We start from the raw sequence: 13,038 nt of genomic DNA, 5'->3' as shown, positions 1-13,038 counted from the left end.
TAGTATCACAAAGAGTTGGACAGGACTGAAGCGAATTTTCATGGACACAAGCAAGTAACTACTTTCTCAGTAATAATATCGCACACTTGGAAATAGCATGGCAGAAAAAACAAACTATCCAAAAAAAAAAAAACACCCCACTTTATGTGAAAATAGCTTTTACAGGGAAATGGTAGAGCTTAGGGTCATGAATAACTGTAAGCCAGGGTAAGATAAACTGTATTCACAGTGATAGTTGGTTAACGTTGCCACTAGAATAATTTATCAGGTACTCTTTCCTCTAATCTAGTTGGCTGTGTTTGAATATGTTAGTCTCAGATTTGGAGAACCCGTTAATTAGTTTATCAGATAGTTACTGATCCCTTGATATGTACATAACAATACTCAGTTTTCTGGGTGTTGTGGAGACAGGATGCAAAAAAGGATAATGTATCATTTCTCAGCACTTTATAATGTTATTGGGAAATAAATATATCCACATCAAAGTTAAATAAATGACATGTGAGTAAATAAAATACAAAAAAAGAAAAAAAACTGATATCATAAGATAACAAGTGGTTATTGTGGTTTTAAGTAACAAATGAATGTTGGGTTATGGAGAGTATGTGTGCCCAAGTGAACACACTGCAAACACCAACAGGCATGGAAGGCTTCCTGGAGGAAGTGATGGTGCAGCATTTGGGCAGGAGGAGAGAGTGCATTCTGTTGAGGAAGTAGGAGATGAGATATATACCTTGGATTAGCCCTGTCCAGCTGAGGAAGAGGTGCAACATTTATATTGCTCAAGGTAAGAGAAGGGTTGGAAAGATTTGCCTAGATTCATGGAATCGTAGAATTCTAAACCTGAAATGATCCTAAAAGAATCAGCTAGGCCACCGGTTCTCAAACATGGCTGAACACTGAGCTTTAAAATAATCCACTGCCTGGGTCTCACTCCAGCCATTCTGATTTGAGTCATCTGGGGTGAGGGCTGGAAGACTCCAGATTTAAAGCCTCCCCAGGTGATTCTAATATGCAGCCATCATTTGAGGACCACTGATTTTAGTCCAACTGTCCAATTTTACAAGACAAGGGCCACCTGCAAATCTGCCCATGCACAGCTGTTAAGAAGCCAGGCTCTGGCCCCTTGTTCCATTCCAGGCTATTTGTCTTTAACAGTGTATTGTGTAGTACTCTGGGGACCAGGCCAGAGGGTTGGATTTTTGCCATAAAGGTTATGGGGAACCACTGAAGGTTTTTGTGCAGGAAAGTGGCACATTAAAAACAAATGGTCCTGCAATTTCAGGTGGACTTCCGAATTGAAAAGAATCAATACACCCTACAAACACACAAAAATGAGGCTGTCCAAGTGAGTACGTTTTCTCTCTGAAATTTAAGTGTGCATGGTTGTATTTTGAATTTTAAAATAATATTGTGATAATTTATGTATTATCATATTCAAAGAAGGAGAATTGGGCTTCACTAACTTTGTGGCTACTTCTCAGTTCTAGAAAGAACTTTCTTCTGGCCAGTTAGCTCTGTTTTTTTACATTTTTCTTTGATTTTTCTCCTTACCTCTACAACCATCTAAGTGTTTCATGTTTCATTTCCTTTTCATTTTATCTTTCCTCTGCTTTCCCCCTTCACCAGTCAAGGACATTTGTTAATTGCTCACAATATGCTCATGCATATTTATATGTCCACACCTCCCAATCCCTTTATTATCCACAGGGCAGTGTTGTCCAATAGAAATATAGTTTAAGCCACAGATGTAAAAGAAATAGGTTAAGTTAATTTTAATAATTTTATTTGACCGATATATTCAAAATTTTATCATTTCAACATGTTACCATTCTCTTTTCGATACTAACTCTTTGAAATTGGCTATGTGTTTTACAATTACAGCATCAATTTGGATGATAAATGTTCAAATTTCAAAAATATGACACAGGGACTTCCCTGGTGGTCCAGTGGTTAAGATTTTTCTGTCCAGTGCAAGGGACCTGGGTTCAATCCCTGGTCACGGAACTAGAGCCCATGTGCCACAGCTAAGAGTTTGCCAGCTGCAACTAAAAATCTCAAATGCTGCAACAAAGATCCCGCATGCCACAACTAAGGCCCTCGGCAGCCAAGTATAATAAAAAAATTAAAAGAAAAATATTGTAACAAATTCAATGAAGACTTTAAAAATGGTTCACATCAAAAAAATCTAACAAATAAAAGGAAATATGACACAATTGGGACTTCCTTGCTGGTCCAGTGGCTAAGACTCTGTGCTCCCAACGCAGGGGTCCTGGGTTCCACCCCTGGTTGGGGAACTAGATCCCACATGCATGCTACAGTGAAGAGCCTGTGAGTTACAGCAAGTAAGACCCAGTGCAACCTAAATAAATATTTTTTAAAATGGCAAAATCAAGTTGGGCTTCAGGAAAAGGATTTTATCCTATTTCATTTTTTAGATGCAAATGAAATAAAATTCAAAATTCAGTTCCTCAGTGGCACTAGCCACACTGGCCTAGGGGCTACAGTATTGAACAGTGCAGGGCTAGGGCTTTCCACAGCGGTGTTTTCACGTTCTGTGACTTGAGAGGGTACCACGGTCATTTGAATGAGCTTGAATGCTGCGATTATTGAGGGAATTTGTTTTTCTTTGGAGTATTAAAGGAGACAAGGTATGACAAAGGTGATCATAAAAACAACCTAAGTTTCTCTGAACTAACATACAAAATTGAAGACAAGACGGGGGCTGGGGCTGTAACAAGTTTCAGAAAGGAAAATTTGAGGAGGAAAAAGAAGACTGTCAGGTTTTGATGTCCACCCCTAGTCAAATGCTATTTGAAGATAAAGAAATTTTATAGTTGTCAAGGTGCCAAGAAGAAAAAAAAAAGATATAAAATACGCCAGGATAGTGAGAGAAAGTTGAAATGAGGATTGCCTGTTTCAGAAGAGCAAGGGCAGTATTATTTACATAAAAGTGCTTATAGTATGCTTTTGTAGAGTTTTCCTCCTGAAGAACGGGATGCCACACAAATGATTACTCATTTACATAAGCAACTTGGACTCCTCCCAAATTCCAAATTTCAAACATTGAAAGGTAGGTACAGTGCAGATAATTTGCTATTTCACTCGCCCACTTCTTAACCATGGTTACTTATCACAGAGCTATTGTATGCACGGGGCTTCCTTGGTGGCTCAGTGCTAAAGAATTCACCTGCCAATGCAGGAGACGTGAGTTCTATCCCTTGGTCAGGAAGATCCCCTGGAAAAGGAAATGGCAACCCACTTCAGTATTCCTGCCTGGGAAATCCCATAGACAGAGAAGCCTGGCAGGCTGTGGGATTGCAAAAGAGTCAGATATGACTTAGCGACTACATAACGACATTGTATCCATGATCTGTAGCGGGTTTGCATTGTTCTTATATTGACTAGATCCCCGTTTAAGGCAATATTAGCTCTGTCATCATCTGATAATAATGCCTAGTCATGCAAACGAGAAATAAAGTCAGTAGAAGTAGGCGGACAGGCCTTGTGTTAAAAGGAATCCTCAGATCAGAGTTTAGACAGTACTTGAGTGGGGATAGCTGTGACCACACTCAGTGTACTAAGTTGCTTGTGCCCAGTGGAGAAGATGGGGTGGAAGGGCAAGACAGACTTCATGGACATCCTCTGGCCACTTCTAAAGCAGTTGCTTGCTCTTTCCTTCTGATACCCCCAGTCTCATCATGTTGACCAATTACTCTTTTTAACTGAGAAAATCCTGAAGATGACAGCAGATTCTAACTGCTTTCTAAAGCTTAGAAGAATACCTTCTATACTTTTTAGGCAGGTGAAGGTGAAGCGTGCTGATCCTGAGAGCTCGGGTCCTCCAGGAATGAGTTCTCAAGGTTCTGTTTTTACTGCCTCAAGATTGAGGGACTCCTGAGAGTAACAGCAATCATGCTCAGTTTCAAGTCAGCAGACATTTATTGAGCACCTATTCGTTGGTGCAGTAAAAAGGCATCCAAAATTCAACAAACACTAACAGTACACTACTCCGTGCTTAGTGCTGAGCTAGGCACTAGTATCATAATAACAATTATGATAAATAGATACTTGTGTGGTGCTCAGAACTGTCCTAAACACTGTAGGTGTGCTTGGAATTCCCATTGTACACACTAGGTGGCTGAGGCACAGAAAGATGAAATAACTTGCCCCTGTTACAAAACATGATTTACTTATTTTACCCGGATGTGAAATAACTTTCCTAAAGGTAACAGCAAGAAGTGAAACAAGGGTAATCTAGCCCCTGAGCCCCAAACTCACCAGGCTTTAGAATTAAACAGATTCATAGCTGAAGCACACTCTCTTCCATCTACAGCTGTATGACTTTGGGAAAATCACTTAACTTTTTACAGTCTTAGTTTCCTCACCTGTAAAGGAGATAAAAACATCTACTTTCAGAACTTTGTAAGGATGATGTATAATGCCTCTACAGTGGTGAGCTCAGTGCCTGGTCAACAATATCATTATTCAGTTCAGTTCAGTCACTCAGTCGTGTCTGACTGTTTGCGACCCCATGAACCGCAGCACGCCAGGCCTCCCTGTCCATCACCAACTCCCGGAATTCACTCAATGTCCATTGAGTCGGGGATGCCATCCAACCATCTCATTCTCTGTTGTCCCCTTCTCCTCCTGCCCTCAATCTTTCCCAGCATCAGGGTCTTTTTAAATGAGTCAGCTCTTTGCATCAGGTGGCCAAAGTATTGGAGTTTCAACTTCAGCATCAGTCCTTCCAATGAATATTCAGGACTGATTTCTTTTAGGATGGACTGGTTGGATCTCCTTGCAGACCTAGGGATTCTCAAGAGTCTTCTCCAGCACCACAGTTCAAAAGCATCAGTTCTTCAGCTATCAGCTTTCTTCACAGTCCAACTCTCACATCCATACATGACCACTGGAAAACCATAGCCTTGACTAGACGGACCTTTGTTGACAAAGTAATGTCTCTGCTTTTCAATATGCTGTCTAGGTTGGTCATAACTTTCCTTCCAAGGAGTAAGTGTCTTTTAATTTCATGGCTGCAATCAGCATCTGCAGTGATTTTGGAGCCCAAAAAAATAAAGTCTGGCACTGTTTCCACTGTTTCCCCATCTAATTGTCATGAAGTGATGGGACCAGATGCCATGATCTTAATTTTCTGAATGTTGAGCTTTAAGCCAACTTTTTCACTCTCCTCTTTCACCTTCATCAAGAGGCTCTTTAGTTCTTCTTCACTTTCTGCCATAAGGGTGGTGTCATCTGCATATCTGAGGTTATTGATATTTCTCCCTGCAATCTTGATTCCAGCCTAACGTTTCTCATGATGTACTCTGCATATAAGTTAAATAAGCAGGGTGACAACATACAGCCTTGATGTACTCCTTTTCCTATTTGGAACCAGTCTGTTGTTCCATGTCCAGTTCTGACTGTTGCTTCCTGAGGTCAGGAAACAGGTTTCTCAAGAGGCAGGTCAGGTGGTCTAGTATTCCCATCTCTTTCAGAATTTTCCACAGTTTATTGTGATCCACACAGTCAAAGGTTTTGGCATAGTCAATAAAGCAGAAATAGATGTTTTTCTGGATCTCTCTTGCTTTTTCCATGATCCAGTGGATGTTGGCACTTTGATCTCTGGTTCCTCTGCCTTTTCTAAAACCAGCTTGAACATCTGGAAGTTCACAGTTCATGTATTGCTGAAGCCTGGCTTGGAGAATTTTAAGCATTACTTTACTAGCATGTGAGATGAGTGCAATTGTGCGATAGTTTGAGCATTCTTTGGCACTGCCTTTCTTTGGGATTGGAATGAAAACTGACTTTTTCCAGTCCTGCGGCCACTGCTGAATTTTCCAGATTTGCTGGCATATTGAATGCAGCACTTTCACAGCAGCATCTTTCAGGATTTGAAATAGTTCAACTGGAATTCCATCACCTCCACTAGCTTTGTTCGTGGTGGAATTCATTAATCCAAGTGTGTATGTACTTGGTGGCCTTCCCTGGTAGCTCAGTTGGTAAAGAAACTGCCTGCAATGCAGGAGACCCTGTTTCAATCCCTGGGTCAGGAAGATCCCCTGGAGAAGGAAATGGCAACCCACTCCAGTATTCTTGCCTAGAGAACCCCATGGACAGAGCAGCCTGGCAGGCTACATACAGTCCACGGGGTCGCAAGAGTCAGACACGACTTAGTGAGTAAACCACCATGCATTTGGTATGGCCACCTCGGGTGTCATAACCTTGAAATGCTTCCATACCAGTTGGCAGAAACTCTTGAGTGCCCCTCTTTCAGGCCATGCAGCCCCTCCTGCAGGAGCCTGCCCCAAACCCCTGCACTGGAAGGGCCTCTAGGACCTGATGGTCAGTGCCTGTGTCCCACGGTTGTGAAATATTTTCACTATCTCCTGGCTACAAACATGAGATGGGCTACTGCCTATGATCAGAGGGCAATTTGGGAGCAGCCCTAGGCATGATGGGAAGAAGTAACAGGGACAGTGAGGAAGGCGTATGGAGGATGGAGGCACTCCCTGCTCAGGTGGGTCAGGGAGGCTTCGTCTGTCAGGGACCAGTGTGGGTCGGGAAGAGCATCCAGATCATCACTAAAGTTCCTTTTGTCTCTCGCCTTTTTCATTCTTACTACCTCCACCTGGTTCAGACCTTTACTACTCTTTGCCTAAAGTCCCCCTAGATCTTCATGATTAAGTGGTCCCCTTTATAATTAAGTGGTAATTAAGGGCGCTGACTGTTCTAGAATCCATTTTGTGGTTCCCTTAGTAAACAGTCTTTGGTAGCTCCCTCATCTGTTCACAGGTATTCACAACCCTCTATCATGTAACCCCGGCCTCTATTTCCAGTCTTTCCACTTACTGTAGGTGCCTGGCAGCCCTGCCAAATGAAGGGTTCCTTACAATGGACTCAGTGGCCCCTGCTGCTTGCAACTTGTGGACCCCACCCCGGGGATTCTCAACACCCTCCTAAAATACAAATTCTTTGTTCCATCTAGGTTCCTTCCTTCCCCTGTCTTTTTCCACCCCAAGTCATGTAAGGTATGATGTTCTAAACATCCACTGCTAGTATGTGATACCTTGTTTTCTTTTCAGAAGAGCTCTAAGAGGTAGGCACTATTACTATCATCTCTATTTTAAGACAAAATAGACCAAGGCACAGAGAAGTGAATTAATTTTCCAAAGGTCACACAGCAGGCAAAAAGCAGAGCTGGGATTGCAACTCAGGAAGCTTATCTTCAGAGCCTGTGTTCTTAGTGTTTTATAGTGATGACTAGCTCTCAAAGAGAAAATAGAAGAAAAAAATTGCTCATTATTACATGAAACACATGTCTTGCTTTTTTAATTTTTGTGTTGTCATTTTATCTCCTTCTTCAGGTGAGCTGAAAATTCCTAGAGAAGAGGAACTCTGGGTCTATGGACTAGCGTCTGTTATCATCATTAAGTTGTGAGGATAGATAATTACTGAGCCATCACATCCTGATTATGAATTAGCCTAATCAAACCTGCCTTTCACTAGTACTTTTCCCAACTAAATACATTACTTGGCCAAACCCTGATGCAAGATCAGGCTAGCATTCCACATGGACTCCAAGAAAACTGTGCTTAGTTTGGTGACTCAGATTGTGGATGAGAGTCGTCATTCATCGGAAGATACTGCATAATAGAGCAGATGTGTATGTTATTTCTCCTTTTTAGACTTGGAGAAATTGAAGCGTCCTGAGGTTATTTACCCAGCATCAGGCAGGTCTGTGGTGGAGTTTAGCTGGGACTAGCTCAAACTGACTCTCCAGGAACCCAGTCTAGAACCCTGGACAATCCTCTGGTGTAAGGATCAGTAAATAGACTAAGTCATCGACTGACCAGAAAATTCTGGAACACTCTTCCCCTAAGTTTTTACCTTGACACAAAATAAAATTATGACATCATGATGGGAATACAGGACTTCTCTATTTGTACTTTTATAACGTGTTAGATTATTTTTTCCCCAAGGGTGGGTTGGTCAGTCCTCGTGTTGAAGGAAAATCGTTGTGAATAACGTGAACCACCTTTCACTGGAACTGATCTTACAACTGTATTGCTTCTAGAAACTAGAGAACAAAGTGATAAATACTAGCTTAAATAGAGAACCAAAAACTTTGTAGGTAGACACAAAATCTTCCTGAGTAGATAAAAACTTTGGAACTTTTAGAACACCCGTTTTCTTTCTTCGGCGTTAAAATTGACGGAGAAGGCAATGGCAAGCCACTCCAGTACTCTTGCCTGGAAAATCCCATGGATGGAAGAGCCTGGTAGCCTGCAGTCCGTGGGGTCGCTAAGGGTCGGACACGACTGAGCGACTTTACTTTCACTTTTCACTTTCACACATTGGAGAAGGAAATGGCAACCCACTCCAGTGTTCTTGCCTGGAGAATCCCAGGGACGGGGGAGCCTGGTGGGCTTCCGTCTATGGGGTCACACAGAGTCGGACACGACTGAAGTGACTTAGCAGCAGCAGCAGCAGCAGCAGAGTGTATGTGACTTTAGGAGGCAGGGGACCTATCCAAAATTAATATCTGCTAAATATCTTGTAGCAAAATTATGTTATCTAGGCGAATCCTGTGCCGCGTTTTGCCTTCGTCTCCATTTCTGTTGCGCGGAGCTTACAGGTGTATGTCGCCTTGGAAACGGTGGTGCGGGGTGGGAATGGGAGGAGAGCTGATCCAGGAAGGATCGAGGCTTTATAGCCGAACAAAGTCCACCACCATTCTCGGATGAAAGTTCGAATGGTTTAGTTCGCTCTGGTTCCGGGAAGCAGCGCACAGGCCAGCACCTTTAAGGACAAACAACACCGTGGCTGTCCTGCTCTGCGCATCTCCGGCGCTCGCAGCACTGTCTCGGGATAACCGCCCGCAGGCGGTCGCGCGCCTCTCCCCCTTTTAGAACCTTCTCCGCGGGACTAACGTTCGAATAGCCCTGGCGCCCCTCCTCGGTCTCTGATTGGCCGCTGGAGGCGCACGAGGGCGCGCCGGGGGCCCCGGAACGGTTGGCGGCCTCTCGCGATTGGCTGTCGAGAGGCCTTTATAAGGCGCCGGGCGGCCCGCTCGCCTGCAGTTAGCGACCGGACGCGCAACTGGCTGTGTTTCCGTGGTGGGGAGGGCGTGGAGGCTAGTGAGCGCGTCGTCAGAGCCGTTTCTCCTCGGGAGTCTTCACAGACCGAGGGTCCACCCCCCGTGGCGGACTTGTTGGCACTTCTTGTTCCCGTCTCAGCTTCGGAACGTGGGCCGGGGCTCACCCCTCACCTCCGCGCCAGCCCTGGGAAGGAGGCAGGATGGAGTTCAAGCTGGAGGCTCACCGCATCGTCAGCATCTCCCTGGGCAAGATCTACAACTCGCGGATCCAGCGCGGCGGCATCAAGCTGCACAAGAACCTCCTGGTCTCGCTGGTGCTCCGCAGCGCCCGCCAGGTCTACCTGAGCGACCCGTGCCCCGGCCTCTACCTGGCCGGTCACCCGGGGGCCCCGGCGCCGCCGCAGCAGCCCGAGGAGTCGGCGGCCGGGCCACCCGCGGGCTGGGGGGAGCCACCTCCGCCGGCCGGCCGTGCCGCCTGGCCGGAGCCCGAGCCTCAGCCGGAGCGCCCCGCCGTCCCAGAAGGGCCGAGGGCGGGTGACGCGGAGCCCGCGGCCACGGTGACGGCCGCCGGGGACACTCTTCAGGGCGGAGAGGCGGCGGCGCCGGAAGCTGCCTGGCCCCGCGTGGAGGGACCGCGAGAGACGGCGGTCGGAGGAGCCGGGGGTCCAGCCGAAGTCGCGGGGGTCTTCCCCGAGAGGCCCGAGGCAGCGCGCGGCCCCTGCGGCTGCCCCCCGGGGGACGAGGACAAGCCGAGCGCGGCCCCTCGCGTGGACGGCTGCCGCGCGCCGCGCCCCGCCGCGGCTGAGCCCCCCGCGTCGCCCCCCGTCTGCGCCAGGAAGCGCGGCGCGGCGGGGGCGGGCGGCGGCCCCGCGGACTGCCCGGCGCCCGGCTCGACCCCGCTCAAGAAACCCCGCCGGAACTCAGAGGAGCAGCCGGGCGGGGCGGCGGCGGCCGCGGAGGAGGAGGAGGAGATGGAGACCGGTAACGTGGCTAACCTCATTAGCATCTTCGGTTCCAGCTTCTCGGGACTCTTACGGAAAAGCCCCGGGGGCGGCCGGGAGGAAGCGGAGGGAGAGGAGAGCGGTCCGGAAGCCGCCGAGCCCGGGCAGATCTGCTGCGATAAGCCGGTGCTGAGAGACATTAACCCTTGGAGCACTGCCATCGTGGCCTTCTGAGCCCCCGGGGTCCCCGTGCGGAGAGGAAGTTGAGCAGCGGGCGTCCCGACGTGAGGGTTGGGCCTCTCCCGGCGGCGAGGACGCCCCCGAGGCCGTCGGCGCCGAGCGCGAGGGGTTGCCGCCGGGCGGCACAGACTGCCCCTGGGCTTGGCGGCCGGCTGGGCCGAGCCTCTCGGGTCTCCTGTGGAGACTTGGGAGTGGGAGACTTATTGGAAGAGGACGGCGATCGTGGACTTTTGTGTCTGTGTCTGTGTATGTCAGTTTGTCTTGTTGAATTAAGACTATTTTGTCCCTCTGAGAGCGTCAGCCCTTCCCCGCGGTGTAGGAGATTGAGGCGGACAGGGACTTTCCTCTGCCGGCAGCGCCGAGAAGGAAGCGGCGAAGAAGGCCGGGGCTGGGGAGTTCCCCATTCGCTCTCGGGGGAGGAAGGGACTTTACACACACCTCTTACATGAAAGCTAGAACCGCACCGGGGCCAGGAGCGGCGTTTCCTCCCAGGATTTCCTCGGACTAGAGGGATTTAGTCTGGAGTAGAGACTTGTATTATTTCTCTCCTTCCCCACCTTTCTCTGTCACTGAAGTAAACGTTTATACCCTGTGATTACTCGGGGAAGGGGAGTGTTAGCGGCCCTTGTCTTCCTCACGGCGGGGAAAAAAAGCTTGATGAACTTCACAGAAGAGTTCAAGCTTGGAAATATGGAGTATATAGAGAAAAGATTTATTTTTTAAAAGCTCTAAATCAGAACTACTACACAGTGCTTTTAAAAAGTGTTTAAGGAAACAGTTTACAGACAGAAGCCCTAAGTGGAAAGGCCCTATGGTTTTGTAGATAGTGACTCCAGTCTTTGTTGTATAAAGGTTGGGGGAACTGACAAGGTTTTTGTACAGTATTTTCTCCTTCGTTGTATTGATTTTTGTATAAAAATGTAACTTTACGTGTCTAACACGTATTAAATATTTTGAAGCAACTTCACTGCCTCCTTGTGTGTAAATCGCCTGTCCGGGTTGCGAGGGAAGTGGGAGGAGGGCAACTATGGTCCGCCTGGGAAATTGAAGATGTGGTTCTTAGTATCAGTTATGCAGACTGGGGACATTGTTTGCTGACTTCATTAAGTATGGAGAGAGGCACTTTTAAGCTTTCTCCCTCACATCAGAAGACTGCTGTTAGGTATTACTATCAGTGGTCTGCCAGTTTCTTGAAACCTGCCACTAAAACTCCCTTTTCTAAAGTCAATTTAAGCAATTTGATTTTTAGCCCAATCTGACAATGTCTAATATTAAATAGCTTAAGTGCCAACTTCTGAGGCCCTTCCCATCCTCAAAAGTGTTTTTCACTAAAATTTTTAGTTTCCTGTTATTAATAAATAAAACCTGAGGGAAACTGCTGAGACTGACATGGCCAGCTGGTCAGGTCTACCTCTGCATTCCAGTGGATGTCAGGATGGAAATTTCAATGCTTTAAATTTTTTTTTTTTAAATTATGTCTAGAAAGTAAATGCATCAGTGAAAGGAAATAGCTTGTGTCAAACTAGATAAGGTTGGAGGCCAAGGAGGGCTAGATGAATTAGCAAAGCCTGATTTGTTTTTGTCACCCAAATGGTGACACAAGTGTTTTGGCTGTGGGTCATGGTAAATAAATACTTTGACAGCCAAGTCATCTATTGATACATTTTTAGGGGGGTCTGAGGCAGAATGTTCAGTATTTGAAGGGTAGTCAGTAATCTCTCAGAAGCAAAACAGAGAATGTTGTCTTAAAATATGGTTGCTAGTATTATAAAAGATGGAACTGGTCTAAAATAGCTTATGAATAAACTGGGTGTTTATGAGGAGAGAAAAACTGAGGAAAGAGGAGACAAACCTCTAAGAAGGGCTTACTGCCTTCAAGCAGAAGCATAAGGGAGTGCTTTGCTCTCCCTAAAGTCCTGACAGTGTGAACTTCTATCAGGCCAGTAGGCCCCATGTTTTGGTATTTCTGCAAATCTGTGACTGGTTAAGTCAAAGGAATTTTCTACTTTATGTTCCATCACCATAAATAATATATTCATAAAATTTAGCATTCTCTAATCAGGTTCTTCTTAACATTGACTTGTTTTGCTTTCTGAGATTAGCTACTTCAGTTACAGCCACAAGAGAGCCATTGAGTGTGACTGCTTAAACTGGAGGTGTCTAGGGCCTTAATTTTGCAAACATTTCCTGTTACTAGAAAGTAACTATGCTTGAACATCTATCTCAGTGCATTTTTATATTTGAAAGAAGGGAACATTTGGTGTGTTTGAGTTGATAGGTTTTGCTTGAGGTGAAAATCGCCATTGATCCCTGTTTTCACATTAAGATGAACCATGGGAGCATGAGTCTGCTTAGTTTAGAAAAGGTAAATGGATATATTTGATAGGGAAATACAGCTTTGGAGAAACCAGTAAAGATTATTTTATTTTGTAGAAGCAGTATATGTCATGGTTAGAGCTGGGCTTTGGAGCCAGACTTTCTGAGTTTGTATCTTGGCTCTGCTACTTACTAGCTGAGGGATCCTGGACAAGTTACCTCATCTCTCTGTGCCTTAATTTTTTCTCGGTTATGAAATTGAGATAATTGTGCCTACCTTGTAGGGTTGTGAAAATTAATGCCTCTAAAGTTTTTAGAAAAACACATCATACATAGGATAAGTAAGCATACAATTGTTAGTTGTTAATGTAGAAGTAAGTTCTGTGTATAAATCAGATCTATGGTCAAAAGAATTGTGTATATTTGTAAGAAAGGCGGGGA

At 45.9% G+C, this 13,038-nt stretch overlaps 1 protein-coding gene across 1 annotated transcript; it reads left to right on the top strand.

Moving 5' to 3' along the window:
• The first annotated feature begins 9,071 nt into the window (after positions 1-9,071).
• On the top strand, positions 9,072-11,243 carry IER5 (immediate early response 5). The gene has a single exon (XM_055419147.2). It carries the CDS (start codon positions 9,301-9,303, stop codon positions 10,273-10,275), a length of 975 nt encoding a protein of 324 aa, XP_055275122.2. The 5' UTR covers positions 9,072-9,300; the 3' UTR covers positions 10,276-11,243.
• The last annotated feature ends 1,795 nt before the right edge of the window (positions 11,244-13,038 follow it).

This window comes from Moschus berezovskii, chromosome 17 (genome assembly GCF_049115385.1).
Source record: "Moschus berezovskii isolate FMDL1 chromosome 17, NW_MosBer_1.0, whole genome shotgun sequence".
Taxonomy (NCBI): domain Eukaryota; kingdom Metazoa; phylum Chordata; class Mammalia; order Artiodactyla; family Moschidae; genus Moschus; species Moschus berezovskii.
This window is presented reverse-complemented; position numbering and strand designations above follow the sequence as displayed.

Bases quoted from the DNA above. Each gene is read 5' to 3' on its own strand.
- IER5 (XM_055419147.2), top strand. From the start codon at position 9,301: ATGGAGTTCAAGCTGGAGGCTCACCGCATCGTCAGCATCTCCCTGGGC.